General features: G+C 32.6%; 1 protein-coding gene across 4 annotated transcripts in view; it reads left to right on the top strand.

Moving 5' to 3' along the window:
- Positions 1-19,471, top strand: part of SEMA3A (semaphorin 3A) — a 511,012-nt gene that overhangs the window by 484,024 nt on the left and 7,517 nt on the right. For all 4 annotated transcript variants that reach the window (XM_060107643.1, XM_060107641.1, XM_060107640.1 and 1 more), the window contains 3 exons: positions 2,308-2,349; positions 6,638-6,795; positions 9,376-9,443. In XM_060107643.1, the coding sequence (XP_059963626.1) occupies positions 2,308-2,349; positions 6,638-6,795; positions 9,376-9,443 (268 nt within the window). The remainder of the gene's footprint in view (positions 1-2,307; positions 2,350-6,637; positions 6,796-9,375; positions 9,444-19,471) is intronic.

The raw sequence follows: 19,471 nt of genomic DNA, 5'->3' as shown, positions 1-19,471 counted from the left end.
AAGGAATTAAATTGGATCATTTGTAGAGACATGGATAAATCTAGAGACTGTCATACAGAGTGAAGTAAGTCAGAAAGAGAAAAACAAATATCGTATATTAGTGCATATATGTGTAACGTGGAAAAATGGTACAGATGAACCGGTTTGCAGGGCAGAAATTGAGACAGAGACGTAGAGAACAAACGTATGGACACCAAGGGGGAAAAGCAGCGGGGCTGGGGGTGGGGGTGTGATGAATTGGGTGATTGAGATTGACGTGTATACACTGATGTGTATAAAATGGATGACTAATAAGAACCTGCTGTATAAAAATATAAAATTCATAAATTAGAGGTGTCAACCTTACCTCTAATTCCCACTGTGTGTCTTTCAGTTTTTGCCCCAGCACTTCCCTGACAGGCAAAAGGGCAAGCAAGAGTCACAACTGAGGGTGTGGGAGATTTAAAAACCCTGTGGGCATCCAAAGCATAATGAAATATTTCCATATTTATATATATATAAAACTTTTCTTGGTACAAGCCTCAGTGGATAGTTTTGAGAGTCATTGTCTACTATCCTCAGATTTTGTCTCAGTGGTGACTTACATGACCTACATTTTATTGACTTTTCCTCCCTCCTCTCAATCCTTAGTTCCTTACTCCTACTCCCTACTTTCAGATAAGAGCTTTGAGGTATAGGAGGAAACTCACCTCCTATACCTATATGACTCAAGATAAATGTCATATATAAATCATACATATACATAGATGTCATATATGTGTATTTCTAGATAGTGATAAGCACTCAAGAGAAAAAGTAAAGCAAGGAAAGGATATGGGAGTGTGTGTGTTTGCACCTGTGTTGAGTGTATGTTGTGCATGTGGAAGAGAGGAGAGATTTGAATAAACACTATGTGATAAGCACATTTGTAAAGTATTTTATATTCATTAATTCATTTAATCGTCTCAGCAATCCTATGAGGAAGGTACCATTGTACTCATTTTTCAGATGAGAAAACTAAATTAGAAAGAAATTCTATACCACACCTAATATCACACTTCTGGCCAAGTTTGTGGTACTGCTATTTGAACCCATACATTTGACCCCAGAGTGCAACTCTTTACCCTTTCTTCAGGGCTTAACTTCAGTCACCTACACAGAGAGACCTTTTAGGATTTTGTTCTTCCCACCTAAGCCTCTTTGTCATCAGCTGTCTCTGAAACCCCCCAGCCATCTCTTCTTAGAGTTATGTTTGTCATTGATGAGACATAGGATGGTGCACAGTTAAATGAAAGTGAATCTAAGAGTATAAGCGAATGCATTCAGGTGAATAGCCTTTTGGTGGTCTAAGTTCATCAAAGAACAGCCTTTATTTATGCAACCTACATATGTTTGATAAGCTTTAGCAGAACCCTTTAGCAAAGTGTATTGGTGATTATTACTTCCCTAGTCATGACTGCTCTAGATTAGCCTGTTGATAGAAATTAAAGAGATTATGTTCTCCAGCAGAGACCTGAAGTGTAGGCCTTTGTAGGTCTTAGTCATTTTAATAATAAAGAAATAGTCTCATCCCAACTGAGCTCTCACAGTTCTTGACAGCTGGAAACCAGCCCAGTACTCTCAGCTCATCCTTGGCACTATTAGGAGCTGGCCTGACAGTCTCACCTATGCCATGGTGGTGTTCTCCAGTTGAACATACAAATTTTTACAGATCCCCAACATCAGATGGGGCCATTCTCAGACCATTATGAATCAAAAAAAAAAAAAAAAAGCAAGACCATTCTGTAATCATGTCTGAATATCTGAACACAGGAAAGAATGTAAACGTTGTCCAAACCATAAAAATGACCAAATATCTCCCCACCCTGCCCTAGTGAGTGATTGCTAATTTACCTATCACTACTTTAGCTTCACTCTGTTTTTCCCTCCTAAATAAGACTTATGAAGATACCTAATCATAGAATTACCTCTGCTTTTTGACAGCATCCAATGCAAAGCAAAGCCCTACTTCCTGGAACCCTTCCTTAAATCACCTAACACAAGCCCAAAACATATAAGTCCTTTCCATCCCTGTCTTACTGAGCCTCCCATGCACAGTGGGCAATAAACCCAACCTGATTCATGGGTATGTTCCTGATGGTCATTAACTGGAGGATGCACTTATTGTCTGCTCCATACGTACAACACTTGTCTGTACAATTTCTTTTACATGTCTTATTTCCCAATTATAGTGCTTCTTACAGGCACTGAAGTTATCTTTCTGAAATTTATGTTGGTATTTTATGACTTTTCTAATTGACCAAACCACATTTTGTTTTTCTTCTTTAGGAACCAACTGCTATTTCAGCAATGGAGCTTTCCACTAAGCAGGTACTATCATTATATATTACAGTATATACAATATTCTATATTTTGTTAATTTTATGTTTCAAATAGATAAATATGTTCCATCAGATTTTATGGATTTATTAACAATTGTTCAAAAAAACAAGAGAAAAAATTCTTAACAATAACTAGTAGGAAACTAAAGATAATTTTCATTGCCCTCATGCTTTTGACCAGTCTCATATATGTCCTATAAATATATTTCTTAGATCACTATTTGTTGTAAATTTTCATTTATAGCATTTCTTTTTTGGTCATTATAATATAATTTACTCAGTAATTATTTTCATCTATCTATCCTTTAAAATAGCATTGGTGAATATTTCAGAATATAAATAAATTTATAATTTAATTTGTATGTATAAACAAAATACATTATATAGGCTAATAAAATTATGCACTGGACTATATATTTTTGGAGGATTTTTACTTAAAAGTTAATTTTACTTTTTCAGTAGTATTGTGTGCTAGAGAAAACATTTAGTTTGGCTAAATATAAAAGGGAAGCAGCAAAATGGTCGCTGCCAAATGATGTTATTAAACTCCGTGTATTCAAAGGTTAAGGGCAGCGTGTTAATAGTCTTTTCATTCACGTTGAATGAATGCTTTGGCAAGACTCTTAAGAAACACAAATGACTTCTAAATGCTAAATGATATGGGCAAAACAAATATAATTTTAACTTCTAATGAATTACCTTTTCCACATAAATGTTACCTAGCCTTTCTATCCAGTATATCAAAGGTAACTAAAAAGAAAAAAATGGCTTGGATCCTGAGTTGAAATTAATTATTAAATAACCTAGAAAAAAAAGCTAGGAAGGAGTAGGGAGCCCTTTACTCACTGTAAACTTACATACAAGTTTTGTATGAAAACTTACATACAAAATTATTGAATCTGAGAATGATTTGGTGAATCTTATTTCTTAACTGTTTACGTGTTTTATCTCTGACCATACATTATTCCTCATACAGTATGCTAAAATACTGTGCCACTGAAACTTAGTATATATCCTTTCCACACATTCATATCAAAATAGATTGATAATCTCCAAGTTATTTAGAGAAATCCAAAGTGCAGATATTATTGACCTGATACTGTCATCTTACACTTCATAAGTGTGTGTTCACCTTTTCTTGTAATCTAAAAATTGTCAAATGTTGGCAAGGAAATCCGGGGATTTCCAGGATAGTAGCTAGACCAGGATATTCTTTCCTGTAATGATTTTTTAAATTATTTATTTATTTTCTGCTAGACTTCTTTGTCAGCATTAATTACATTGCATCTAGTTTTGTAAAACATTTCTTTCTGTTTTAACGTGTTTAAACCTACCTTAAGAATTGCCTATTAAATGCAACACATTTCACCAAAAAACAAACACAAACAATTTATCAACCTAAAATACTATGTTAAAAGAAAGTGTCCCTAGCCTTCATTTTCCATTACTGGAAAATTTTCACAACATGAGATGGAGTTTGATTTCCATTCAGATGTGGCTGGAGTTTGATTTCATTCAGATGTGACTCAATTTCATTTATGCTCATGGAAATTTTTAAAGTGAGGCAGTAGTTTCAAGAGGGACAAGCAGTGTTGCAACTAATTTTCTGGTTAAATGGACTCATCTCCTGCTTATGAACCACAACTTGTTAAGGAGGTTAGTGAGAAAGCCTGTGGTGATGTTAAATTGGGCAGAAAAAACATGTCAGGTTATTTGCTGGTGACTGGATTATGCTCAATGGTGCCTGCAAGCGTCCCCCATATTTCATTTAAATAGCATAATTCATTGTGAAAATCATTAATAGTACTGCAGAATAATCGTTAAATATAAACTACATTGAATTGTATTTAATTTGGGGCATTTTATCACACTTTAGGTTTTCATTACAATAATTTCAGTTGCCATATTTTTGGTTTCATATTCTTCTCATGTATTATTTCTCTGATACTCTCCTAAAGGGATCTGACAGATTTAGATATTATCATTTGGATAACAACTCCTTTACTACTCAATACCATATTCTTACAGAAATCTATAAGTATGAATTTCATTCATGCTTCTTAAAAGTTATTGGCCAAACATAGAAATCTTTTTCTTAGGTATAACCAGCTTGGTCAGTAGCTTTTTAAATAGTTATGACCACAGTATATGGTTTGGCATGTCTGTATTCACCAATGCCAACCATGCTTCTAGATACTGCTACCCCATTTTAACTAATTTAATTGTTGTTTAAACATTATGTTTGTTTCCTTTTTTATCATATTGAGATTGCTTGCCTTCAATACAATCGATGTTTTTTTTTTTTTAAAGGTGCTTTTGGAAGAGAGAAAGAATAGGAGGGAAAAAAAAAGAATAATGAATTTCTTTCCATTAGTTAAGTTCCCTGTTAATATTTTTCAAATTATGATCAGCTGTTATCACATGCAGGTTCTATAGATGCTTTAAGAGGGGTACAAATCAATATAATTTTCTCTCAACCAAAATACTTAATAATACTTCATCTTTTCCTCCCAGAGACTTTAACTACCATTTCTTAATTTGCCATGGTTTGTAGCATCTTTCAATATAATAATACAAGGTGAATATAGTAAGAAGTTGATTTTCTGTAATATATTCTATATTCTATATACTGTATATTCTATATACTATACTATACTATGTTCATGTACTATAAATATTCTTCACTTACTGAAATGGAATAAGCAATCAGTGTATCTGCCTCCATAATAATTTAGTTTTTATTGTATTATTTCTTCCCCCTTTTTTTTCCCTTTCTTATATTAAGATATAAGTAAGTTGGTTAGCTTTCAGCATATAATTACTTTCTAAAAGTACTCCTTATACCCTCAATAATTTCATAGATTCTAATAGTTACTTATATCTTCATTTAAACATTTATTTACATATGTAGTCCCATCTTTGAGAGCCTTTTGGAAATGCAGTTTTAATTATATCCATTGCTGCCTGTTAGACAATTTGTTATAGTAAAAGAGCACACCATGGTTCAGAGACTGGCTTTTCTGTAACTTACTTTCATTTATATAGTGGAAAATTAAAATACACTTTTGAGGTCTTTTTCATATGTACTGTCAAGTTTCAGTATTTTCACAACTTTTATTTAATGTTTTATTATAATTATTCAATCATCTAGAGCAAGAAAGGGAGCTATGACACCAATTACAGTAAAATGTAGAAAAATCACAAAACAGTCTTATTTGTATGTCATTTTGTATTTACATAAATTTGCAACCGGTATGCTATATTGGTTCAACTTTGTTAAAGGTATTTTTTAACTTGTATTGAAATGCTGAAGTAATTGCTGTTAGAAAGCTTTTCCCCCCCAATTCTGGCTCCTTTGATAATTTCAAATTCACTGAAGATAGTGGCAGCATAGACGTTTTATCTAGATGCATACTTTAAAGATCTAGTTAAACATGCTCATTTTATGAATAAGGAAGTTAAGTCTTAGAAAAATTATGTGAAAGGCCCAAGATCACAAGAGAGTTAGTGTCAGGGAAGACCTAGGATCCAGGTATGTTGATGCCCAGTACCCCACTTTTTCCCACAACACCTGAGTTTTTTGTTCAAGTCCACTGCACCAGCCAGAGTGTACTTGATTCCCCTATCTGATGATTTTTCGAATGAGAAGTAATTGAGTACTTTTGATTAAAGTAATCTTCCTGGAGGTGGTGCAAAGGCAAGACATTTAGCTAGCGTTAAGCAAAACGTCTTACCAATGCAAGTGCCAAAACGTCACACTTTCCCTTCTTATAGGAGGGCAGACTGCATCACAGGCAATGCAATAGGGCACCCAAGAGTCAAAAGCAAAAGATCCCTGCCTCAAGACCAATCAGAATACTTGGCAGTGTAGATAATCTGATTAATCAAAGTTATAAACAGTAGAAATTTAAAAAGCAACCTAAGAGCAAAAACTGAAGGTTTGAACTTTACATTGCTCAGTGTCTTACTGTCTAAAATTTTTTATTTTTATGAGATTTAATTGACATACAACTATTGCTGTCTTCCTTTATCTTCCTTTGGTTTTACACTTATAAATTACACCTGTTTCAGTCAACTATTTAGATTTTGATCTTGCTCTATTTTAAATGGTCACATTTCCTGCCAGGCCTTTGAAGAAACTACCAATAGTGGAATGTTTTTAAACCTACAAATATAAACGTATCTTTGCTAAGCTGGAACATTTTTTGTTGTTGTTTTTAATAAAAAGATTTGAAAAACAAGGTAGTTTTTGTCATAACAGTAAACTCTTTCCACAGCAACAACTATATATTGGCTCTACTGTGGGAGTCACACAGCTCCCTTTACACAGATGTGATATTTACGGGAAAGCCTGTGCAGAGTGCTGCCTTGCCCGAGACCCTTACTGTGCCTGGGATGGCTCTTCATGTTCTCGCTATTTTCCTACTGCAAAGAGGTAGGAGGAATATTAGAAATAAACACAGTGTTTCATATTCATCTTATCTGATTCCATTTTTGGAACAACTTCTTCATATAAATACATCATCTTTTTTCTGATGAATAAAATGAGGTGTTATACTTCAGGGAACTCTTAGACACCTCCTAAACGTTGTACACAAACTTGGTTTACTTTTGTTTTAAAAAACAAAAACACTTTCTTAATTTGACAAAATAGTCATTTCAACGTATTCTCTACTACTCACTTATGGCTACCTTCCCCCCTTGATATTCACCAGTATTTAAGAAACAAGCAATAATAGGTGAAGTAATATACAATACTTGCTAATATAAACCTAAAGATTAACAGTATGCACATGAACATATTGAAACATTTAATAGAAATTAACATTATTAAGCCAATGCATTATAGGAGCAGTAAAATTTGTTTTGTTTTTTTATCTTAGCTAATGTTTTACAAGAAGGTAAGAACGTGGCTTTTTTCATTGCTAATGAGATGTGTTCTACAACACGGGTCATTTTAAAGGTTTTGGAAAAATATTACCTAAAAGAAATAACCCTAATATCTACTTAAATATTTTGATTACACACTAGATAATATTGACTGTAGTGTTATATCATCTACAACTTAAATCTTTCTTATAGTCAGTCCATATGGATTAAAACACAGTTACCTTGTTAATATTAAATATAAACGTAGTATTAGCTTATTCCATTTAATAAATATGCAATTTTCTTAAGCCTTCAATATTCAGAATTAAGACAACATGTTAGTATTACTTTCATATACCTATTGACTTTGTTGGCAGTTTAAATTTAAAACAAGAACTTAGTGTGGAGATAATGTGTTATTGATCAGAGAAACCATGGATAATTTAATAGATAGGAATATGCTGTTTTCACAGCAATAAAATTAAATTAATTAAGAATAAGGTTTTATGCTTCTTAAAATCAGTTAGCTCTAAAGGGCTTTTAATGTTGCTTGAAAGTGTGGAATTCATGTTTGAACTAAAAATGGGTATTATTTCCTTTCCATGTGAAAATGTATAACATTGCCTAATTTAGTAATAATCCATTTGAATTTTAAGCTTTTCTTAATGAGAAAGAAGATAAAAATAAGATCATAACTACATCTATAATAAATTAAAAAGCTGGATGTTATTATACATTTGAAACATGTTTATTGCATACCTAGAATCCAAGATTGAAGGAATTATCATTAACACATTTTTGTTGTGCCTTGCAGATTTTACTTAATTCAATTTCATGTGTCTTTGAAAAGGATGTTTAGAGGCCTCACAATTTATATATTCTTTGTGACGGCATTTTTCAAAAGCTTCAATGGCAGTAAAAAATGCCTTCCCAAATGCTTTGTGGTTCGTGTTTCACAAATTCCCTTGTTGGCTCAATTTTGAAATGTGTAACATCTGTTTGATAGTCTCACCAATTCTACAAATAGAAATCTATAAATACCTGGGACTTCTAAATTTATGAATACAGTAACAAATTCCATGTTTGCAGTTCTCAGTGGCCTTTGTGAGAGCTCTTTTCAAGGATGGTAACTAACTTTGCAGCAAGACAATACCCATTAAAATAGATGCAGAAAACAGATGGGCAAGTGTCCCCAGTCTTTTCGAGCCAGTCACACAGAACCAATCTCCAGTTTTAGCCTTCTACTCCAACTACACATCTAGTTGGCACCACAATGGCTGGAGCCAACCTCCTTCCTCCCAGTCAACCAGTAGCCAAGTGTAGAGAGAGGACTCCCAGAATGCACTGTAAGTAACATGATCTGAGCAGTAGAATGCAGGAGAAATTAATTTCGAGTTCTATAGCAAATTTAGCTTTTCTTTTAGAGGTAAGTTCGTCTTCTCTCTCACCTTCCTCTGATAAAAGGAGGAGCCTTGCTCCACGGTATTTGTTGTTTTTGTCCTTTTATTCACTTCGCAGGTAAATTGCTTTGCAATCAAAACTATGTAATCATAAAAGAAATGTTTTATAAAAAAAAGTTGGTATAGCAACCAAAAAGAAAAATTAAAGACTAACTTACAAATAGAATTCATAGTCTTAATACTATAATTTAACAAAAGTCTATTTAAGGAATTATGTGTTAAGTATTAAGAGAAGGAGAACATTCATGTGAGTTTTAATTTTCAAGCTTACTCCCTCATTAGAGATTAGGAAAAGTTTAATTCTATTCATTGAATAAATGGGTTGCTCTTCTATATTTTGTGCTTTTTCCTCAGAATTTAAGATATTAAGAATTTTAGATATTCTAGATGTTAGATTCTTACTGACTGACATTCAGTAGCAAAAAGAAACCATGAATTTTCTGTTATCAATACTTTGAAAGACTTTTTGTGTATTGTTAGTACATTTATATACTATTTTCCATTTTTATCATCTTGCAGACTGCTGTTATAGGTATAATGAGCTGCTTTTAAAAAATCTTTTAGGCAGATGTAGATGCATCTCTTCTGATAAACTTCCAGGGTCTTTTGACTCTTCTCAGTTCTTATGACAAATTCCCAAGAGGGAATAGAGATACAGTAATATTTTTAAAATATAATTGTTTTAGACGCACAAGACGACAAGATATAAGAAATGGAGATCCACTGACTCACTGTTCAGACTTACAACACCATGGTAAGTTATAGCATTTTTAATCTTTCAACTTGCTAACACCAGGGTAGAACCATAAGCAATAATGCATATACGCACACATGTATGCAAGTTATACACCTCTGCCAGAATACTTAGAGAAGTGCAACTGAAGAGAAAGAAAATCTTGTAGAAAGAAAATTCCAGTGAACACAAAGCACTGAATTATGTTTTATTATTATTTAGGTATGATAAAATTCAGGATGTTAGACCCTTATGAGACTTAACGCCCAGTTTTCTCATGTTAACCAAAAGGAGTCAAGTTTAAGTGCATGCTTTTGTATGTGGTAGCAACCGGAGAGTAGTAGGCAGCAAATATATTCATTTAAATATATCAAAGAAGAAAGTGCAGCCTTAAAATAAGCCATGCAAATTACTCATTAGTATGCTCATAATACAGACCCAGTATATTATTCCTGGGTATCCTACTCAAGTAGAAGATAGTTTGGATGTCTTCACTCTGATTTACTAGGATAGTGCCTTGAACTGGGGATTTTGGACCAAGTTCATTTTATGCTTCCTAAAAGATGTCAATGCCTATTTAATGTCAAGTTGCTTATTTAATGATGCAATATCAGCCAGTCTTCATTTAAAACGCAGTCAAATTGTAGTATAGCTCATCCCCCCCATCCCCACTTCAACCCTTTACAAAAACAATAATTAGGCTATGCTTCCCCCTGCTGGGAAAACTCAGCAATGACATCAGTGCTAACGAACATCTCAGTTAAAAATGGCTAAAATATCAAATTAAACATTTTACATGTAATTGAACGTAATTATCCTTTAACTTTTTTGGTGCGTTTTACATTAATCTTAAAAGCAGGTATACTATTTTTTATCATTTACTTGGATTTGATTTACTAATTCTGTGTGTAGAACATTCATGGTTCATGAATGTTAAGAAAGAAAACACACTGCACGAATAGCACCCAGCAACATTCCAAAACGTAGTTGACTTTCTGAAAGTCCCTGTGTGTATCCTATATGTACTGGTATGTGATTCATGAATGTCCGCACGGTTGTTTGGGGGATGCCAATACCAGGAGACGGGTAGCCACAAATTGGGCCTATATTTTGAATTCATTTTGCTTGCACAATTTCCTTATCTATTATTTGCTTTCCTGTCTGTTATCACTCTCATTATAAAAAAAACCACTAGATTGGAGCATATAAGTTTTTGTCTTTATATGGATTTAGTGCATTGTTGACACATCCTCATTTAATTTTTCGGATGGCATATTTCAATTGGACAACAAAATATTCACTAGTTTTCCATTTATTTCATGTAGAAATATTGAATTATAATCAGCAGCTTTTCAACAATACAGCATTATGAAATATTAATTCCTTTTATTAAAGAGTATATTTGCTTAGATATAGAGAGGCTAATGATACTAACTAGAAGTAAAAGAAACAAGATGATGTAAGTAGAGCTCATTTCCAATCAGATTTAATCTCCATGTCAATATGGACCTTGCTATTTTGCTCACTTTTTAATCTCTAGGTCTGTAACAGATGCAATATTGTGAATATTGTAGATATTTAATAAATATTTGTTGAATGAATGATCTAAATATTTCAAGCTATAGCATAATACTTACATACTTTTGTTTCTCAATGGAAATTTGATCTAAATAGCATCCGTTATTTATTGTGAAAATGATTTGTCATACATTGTTATTAATACCATTGTATTCAGAAGTAGAATCTTTAAGAAATATCATAAACCAATTAACTAATAAATTATAGTTGCAAACCACTTTATGTAGGATACCGTGCTATGTTTTGAAGATCGCTAGAGAAATATATATATATATATATATATATATCTTATTAATACATCCATTTTTTTAGCAATTCAGTCCCTTCATAGACCCAATTAGTGTTTTTTCAAAGTGATATATATGCTGCAATTGTGAGTGTACATATATACAAGGAAAAGTTGACTGAAGTCATTTTTTTTAAGTGAGGCTGTGGATAAATAAATATTATTAACAGTTGAATGAATGGGCTTTGGAGAGTGCTTCAGATTTTAAAGTTATGTTTTGATGAAATTAAAGTGGTGCAACCTTATAAACTTTGGGAATATAGAATTGCTTAGCTGTAGAAAGTAAAATGAATGTGAATAAATTTTTTCTCCTGATTCTTCAGTTGGAATACATACTGTAGGGAGGAAAAATAATTGCTGTGTTTCAATGTTACTGAGTCTGTGTATGTGTATAAAAACAACCCCAAGTAGATGCTTGTGATATATGGGAGGAAATGGTAAAATAGTTCAAGAAGCTCTGCAGTAGTAAAAACATTCCTTTTTTTAAGGCCTCTTTATTCCTTGTCTGCTTGTCTTGCTAATTGACCAGACATAAAAAATACACACCATAGATTACAGTAAATTTCAAATGTTTGGAAACTAAGTCAGGCATTCCCATATGGTCAGACTGAGTCTTACCATTAGGAATCATTGAATTATCTTGGAATAGGTGATGTCAATCTTTGAAAGTAAAATGGGCAGTAATCCAGAGCTCAGCCCTGTTAAATCATGTATGTTGCCTTGCTAATGTCCCATCTCACATTGAATAAAATATATGTGCTCATATGGAAACATATAAAGATATGAGATGTTTTCACAGAAACTGCTAAGCAACCTGAAGCCAATTATACACTTCAGGACCATCAGTTCCAGCTGTAATGGTAAACATATTCTGTAAAACTCTATATTTTACATCCCTTGAGGTTTTAATAGAGGGACTGTATAAAATAACTCAGAATTAAGGTGGAAGACATTTCACTCTCGATGAAACCTTTAACACTTACTCAGTGCTCTGTTCGCTGTCTTGTAAAGGCAGCACTAATGGTGAGCTGGACTGGGTGAAACAGAAGAATCCAGCTCCACTTCCCCTTGGTCCAGCACACTCTCCCCCGTCACTGGTAGCCTTTTGCCTTGGGAAATTTCCATATAAAACCCTAAATATATCTGCTAGCAGATCTTCTTGTCTTCCCATTCACTCATGCACAATGCTAATGAGAAACCGCCAGTATGTTCCCTTTCTTAAAATAACTGTTGTGCACAGAATTGGAGCTTCTCTGACTTTGCATTCAAGAGCATAAGTGGTTGAGTCAATTTACCTTTAAACTACCTCTCATTCTTCCTTCTTTACTAAACAAGCTGTACTATGATCTACATGTCCAGAAAGGAAAAAGCTATACCAGAAGTAACAATTTTTGAAAATTAACATCTTAGATTTTTGCATCTTTGAAATATTTTACGTCCTAACTTCTACATTAATGCCATCATTGAATTTCACTTTGTAATAGTTCTCTTGGCTGTTTTACATACATGCATTTCCTTTCCAACAACCCACAGTAAAATGTTGGCAGAATTCAACCTTCTTCATTATCTCCACAACTAGTTCATCTCAATTTATGTCTTGGTTGGCATAATTTAAATGAAATCATTCCAAAATTGTTCCAAAATTTCATAAAATATCTCTGGCAGTGTCATCTTTATGGTGTGCAGAGCTGTAAATTTAGTATTTTGGAGCAATGCTAATCTGGTCTGTGCTTTAGCTTCTTTTATACATGTAGAAAATCCAACTATGAGTCTGAGCATTTGGCCCCAAGAGAAGCCTCAAGATTTGATAGATGAGCTGATGTCAGTCCTAAAAAAAAAATCCCTAACTTTAATAAATTACCAAATTGTATGAAGTCTAAGACGTCACTGAATGTAAGATGCACCATTATTTTATGTACTGCTTATATAGAAAAACTGCCCCAAATGGACAACCTAATATATGGTCCCAGCATCAAGCCAGAACGCAATATGTTTCAGTATTGGCACAAAGGAGAAATAAATTCCCAACCGAAAGAAGATAACAAAGAAATTTGCCTGTTTTACTCCTTGAACCACAAAGGTGGTCCTCATGAAGGTTTAATTTCTGAATTCACACCAACGGGGTGGACTAAAATCTTCAGACAAAACTTTAATTTAAGGAGCTATCAACTTAGTAGGGTCTCACGTGTCTGGAAGAAGTAAGAACAAATTATTTCTGGAAGAAAGCAACTTCAACTCGGAGAACAACTGTAAGACATTCTGATACCAGAGATGTTAAAATATAAAGAAGCATGCATCCTAGAATGAAATTATTATAGTAGTGTCTTCCATAACTTTTGTAAACCTTTTTTGAAACTGTTTTCACTGGAGAAAATCAATCATCACCACAGTAGTCTTCTGACATTACGTTAGGCCAATAATCCATTTATTCATAGTAAATGTATGCGAGACCTGCACACACATCCTGAATAAGAAGAATAAGAGGTTTAAAATATTTTGTGCTATCATTGTTCCTTATTAAAGCTTTTAAATATGTCATCAGAGATCACCCAACTGTTTATACACCTATAATTTAACTATTGTAAATGAAAAGTTCTTAAACATGCTGTATTTTTTTAATTCCAAAAGTTATAAGGAAAACATTAAATAAAATACAAGATGGTATTTTTATTATTGTTTATGGAAGGTTTCTACTTCAGCAAATGGGTCTTTTCCATCATCTATCATATCTCTTGGGAAAACGTAAATTGAACATTAAAGTTCATGTTTCCTTATTTTTAAAGGTGTAAATTCCCATGGTAATTCTACTCTGCCATATAAATTATATGTGTTTTCTTGGTAAAGAATTTGCTATAAAGTCATGAAAATAAAACATATCAGACATTTAATATAGACTATACAGTACAGTAGATATCTTCATATTGGTGTTGCTTTTTAAAATAATTGAGTTTCAGCCCTCCCTATACTAAGAAGCATTGAAGCCTCTGATATCCCAAGATTATTAAGCACGTTATTAAAATGGCTTCATAGTTAACTTCAAAACATGTCAATTTAATTTTTGTATTTTAAATCAATATATACCTTAAAAATAAGATACTAGCGATTCTCTCTACAATAATTACCTATGAACAATAAAATTAAAATATCCTAGTCATATCTCTCTGTTTATCCATCTACCTATCTATACACTGATAAGAGCATTTAAACACAAATCCACAGGTATCTGTGAATTCAAGGAAAGCTGGAAACTCCTTGAATTGTAAAATTCGAAGTGTTGTATTCTGGTTAATAATTATTTCCCAGCACCAGAGACAGATCTTAATTTAGGGCATAAAACAAAATAGTTTAAAATTTAAACTTATTTTAGCCATTTGATAAATTATAAGTTTAAATTTTCTCTAAGGTTTCATTAATTGAGTCTTTTTTGCACTTGAGAAATAGATATATTGAGCATATGGACTTTAATACATATGCACACATTTCTAGGCACATGTATGCATGCAAACTCACATGCAACAAACATTTACTGAGAAAGTAGCTGGTATAAGCATCACACAAAACACTGGAGAAATATTATACTAAGCATTATTTTGATGAATAAACAACTAGTACCTCTGTTATATAGCTGTAAATTTGTGTTAAGTGCACTACAGTATGAGATTATTAAATCATTTGTTAACCATCTTAGTATTCAGTCAGGCCCAAAATACACATGAATGTCAAGGATGAATGTTAAGGATGAATGAAACTTTTGTCTTCTTTTTTTATTTTTAAATATTTTATAGCTTCCCAAGAGTTATTGATTCATCCATGAAATGCCTTTTCAGCTACTGCTGCTTTAGGAGATATTTATTATTCATCCACTTGAAGTCAAACTGGAGTCTTTTCTATTGATAAAGTACCTGTTGTATTTCTGGAGAAAATAATCTAGAATCCAGTAAGAAAAATCTAAGTAATGTTGTTTATAATAAGAAGTGCATATCTCCAGCTTTCTGTGTCACCATGAGTTGGTGGACAACATTTCCTTTCCTCCTTTGCTTGACCTTTTACATTGAATAATATTGGGAAAATATTTACAGTGTAAATTATTAAAATTACAGTGTGATGAAAACAAGTAGAATTAGATTTCTCTTTATGTAGTTTGGCAACTAATTGAATTTGCTAAATATTTAAAATAATTTGCAACTATTTTCCCTCTCCCAACTTGTTTCATTATTTATGAAATTCAGCGTTTTAATAACCTAAAGGGGGAGAATATCAAAAATGACAGCAGAGATCAAATAGTTGAAATCATATATGGTTCACTACCTCACCTATCTCTGTCTTTTCTACATGAAATCAAATTTTCTAAGATTTTTTACATTATTAGCATTTCAATCTTGGGAGACGTTTATGGGGTTAAAATGGAGAGTGAAATAAATGGAAAGCTGAAATGTGATGCCTTCTGTTTCTGCTATATTGGAAGAGAATCAAATACTAAATAAGGCCTTTAGCAACGTGATATTTCTGGCCAAATGATGGATATCTTGACTTTTTGTTGTTACAAAAGGAAGCAATTTATTTAACTTCTTTCTTTCCTCCCATTCTTTCTGCCTTATTAGCCTCATTTCATTTTCATAAATTATCCCACTGAAAAAGGAAATCGTTAATTGAAGATTGCTTCCTTAAAAACATTATTTCTTGTCATTAACAGCTGCAACATATTGTAATATGTGTTATCCAAACACACTGTGATGCTTTAAAAATAATTTTAATGTTCTCAATTATTTTGCTCTAACTATTCACTTCAACCCATAAGAATTCATTATGCCAATTTAACAACTCACCGTTCTTGTCTACTAGTAATATTCATGACAAAAGTTTGTATTCAAAATCATTGCTTTCTAAGTATGAAAAGTAGTTTTAAATTGATTACAATGAGATTGCTTTCTTTCTGGAAAAATTACTTATTGGCATAGACATCGTTTAGAGATATAGGTGTCCCTGGAGATATGAGAATACATTCATATAATTTCTCAAATATCTTTCTCTTATTATCCCATATTTGAAATTTTTGATTTTGGAGTACACTTGATTAGTCATCATCATCTTCTACCATATCTCAAGTCAACTCTTTTAACATTATAAAACTTAACAAATTTAGAAGACTTGAAATGTTTACAGTGCAATAATGTATTCTGTCATAATGAGGGTTATAAACCCTATGCCATTTTTAATTGATTAAACTCTTAATCATTTAGGTAATTATGATAACTGTGTCTTGAAAATGTCAAAGTTACATGAGATTTCAGCTTTTAAATGCAGAGTAAATTGTTACCTGGATTTGCCATTTAGCAAACATCAGCTAAGGGTTTACGACTTACCTTGTGCCCAAATTGTGGAACGCAAAGTATGAGGGAGATAATCAGATTAATAAAAAATTGTAACAAGACTACATGTGCTCTAAAGATACATGTAAAAAGAGATTTTTTGAAAGCATAGAAGCAGTACTTTTTTTTGATACAGATGAGAGAGCAGAATTGATGCTGGGAAGGAGTTCATAATTTGTCTTATTAGGGCTTCTCAGTAAAGGATTTTAATTTTTGAATAAACAGTTGAAACTATCACAAGAACAGCAATAACAATAATATCACCTCACATATTTATGACTACCTCTGTATCCAGGCAATGTACTATTATTTGTATGTAGATATATTTTAATAACAAAAAATATTTAAGGGGATTATAAAAAGTATATGCTATCTGTAATTGATAAGTGACCTAATATATTTCAGACAATTTGCAATTGTTTGATTAAAAGCAAAGATAGGATAAAGGCAGCAATAATGTCACACAGGCAAAGCAGATATACTGACAGAGAACAAAGCCAGACATGTGACAAGAACATATTTACTAAGAAGTTATAAGGGTAAGACATAAATTTGTCGAATGGGTTTTTTCAGCCAATGTGGGGGGAGAAATATGATCAAGTGGTGAGTCACAAAGTTCATTTAAAAATTCAGTTGTTCAAGCGAATCTCAATAATTCCTAAAAACTAACATTAGAAAAATTTCCCAAAGATGAACACCATAGTCAGCAACATTGGGACATAAACACAGTGAGCGAATCCGTAGAGTATTGCTTATGGGTTCCCTCAACATAGATAAGAGGGACCCCACTCAACAGGATTCAATAAAATCAGTTATATCATGGGATTAACACAATGTGTTTCATGTAAACTGCTCTTGGTTCAACTATAATCCAGAGAGAGATTTTAGATTAGATTTATCTGTATGTGCAAGATTTCATGTCCTTCAGGAAATCTTTAATCAACAATGTTTTCTCAGGTGAGCTTTTGATTTATATTGTGTATTTATGAGTTCAACAGTATATGCTCTGAAAAATACTTACAATGCAGCTATATTCTATCCCACCATTTCTATGCAGAGCTGTTTGCTTTAATAACAGTCAAAATGATAGTGTATTTGGCATCCAAAAAAATTGAAAATCTAATAAGTTTAGAAGTCAAGAATCAAAATGTTGTTCCTGTTTGTTAAAAAAAAATTTTGAGAGAAAGGGGAAGAACGAGACAGAGATGGGGGTAAAGGAGCATGGGGGGGAAGAAAGGAGGGAGAGAAGAAGAGAGAGAAAAACATATTGTTATTAGACCCCTAATGTTTCCTATGTTGTACAAAATTTACTCAAGTGGTTGGGATAGAAGGGTCAGAAAAGGGAATGGATATTTACTGAGTGCCTTCCAGTAGTCTATTGGGTGTAAGATCGGCTGAAGGATATATTGTACAACATGGGGAATATAGCCAATATTTGGTAATAACTGTAAATGGAGTGTAACTGGTAAGAACTGTATAAAAATAAATTTAAAATTAAAAATTAACTAAGATATTTATTGAGTATCTGTTTATAAGGTGTCAGGTGTGGAGAAATTAACAGAAAAAAATGTTTACAGTGTGTGACATCAAAGCACCCAAATATATGAATGCTTGGCTGAGGCCACTTTAAATGAAAGTTCTGGTCCTAAATTAAAAGTTGCTGATAGAAACATTTTACTGCAGAGGAATTAGGAGAAACAAGTGTATTCAGAAGATATTTAGTTTTTTCCATTTTTTGGCAATGGTCGCAGAATCTAACAGAACATACAGTAGGAGACTCTCAAACCAAAGAAAGAGAGTAGTACCTCTGCATACTAAGACTGATAGTTAATATGACAGGACTTTTAGCTTCACTGCTTACTAACTAGAAGATTTTATTTTGCTTTCAGTTTCGACAAAGGAGAGAAAGAAAGGGCCAACTTAGAGGGGAATGAATCCTTAAGGTATTGGCAAGAGTAGTTATTAAGGCACCAAGACAATGAACCAAATTCACCAGTTGTGCTTCTTATCTTATTCAGGTGGGAAAGTATCTGAATGTCGTGATATTTCTTGAAGTCCATGGCCTATTGCTATATTAAACCAAAAACAACTTGGTATAAATGTATTAGATTCTACTATAGATAAGTAACAGATGAATATTTCTTAAATTCAAGAAACATTTACTACTAAGAGAATTCTTTTCTTTAATGGGCTTTGGGAAACATTTGCAGTCACCAGAGATCTTGGAGAGAAGCTAAAAACTAAGCAGATTTCCCAAGACTCTAGAGGTGACAGAAAGCTCTCTATGGATCAGTTAGAATGATTAATTTAATTGAGAATACAAACAGTGACTTCTTTGACAATGTACCTAATAATTTCATTTATATTAAGCTCTATTATTTCTTATTATACAAGTTACATTGCTTTTCTTATCTGTGTATCAACTAATGTACTGAAGGATTTATACAGATCTCTATGTTTGAGAACAATAACTTATTTATACCTTAGATTTCTATAGATATCTATAGTAACTTGGACAAATTAGATGAGAGACAAGTCAAGTATTATCATAAATTTCTACAAGAAAACTAGACCTGAGAGGCATGGCTGGCAAGACAGAAGATACTGGTGGATAACCATACTGTTTGTCTCTAGATCCAGCTGATTTTCTTCTGTGTTATCATGCTGTCATATATCTGATGATTCAGTAATATGTAGATATTGAATGAAAAGTTACTTCCAAAAAGTAATAGGATTTCTTTTTTTAATTAAATATTTTTTTATATTTTTATTTTATTGGAGTCAGAACACAACATGAAATCCACCCTCTTAATAAA

This window comes from Mesoplodon densirostris, chromosome 9 (assembly GCF_025265405.1).
Source record: "Mesoplodon densirostris isolate mMesDen1 chromosome 9, mMesDen1 primary haplotype, whole genome shotgun sequence".
Classification (NCBI taxonomy): Eukaryota; Metazoa; Chordata; class Mammalia; order Artiodactyla; family Ziphiidae; genus Mesoplodon; species Mesoplodon densirostris.
This window is presented reverse-complemented; position numbering and strand designations above follow the sequence as displayed.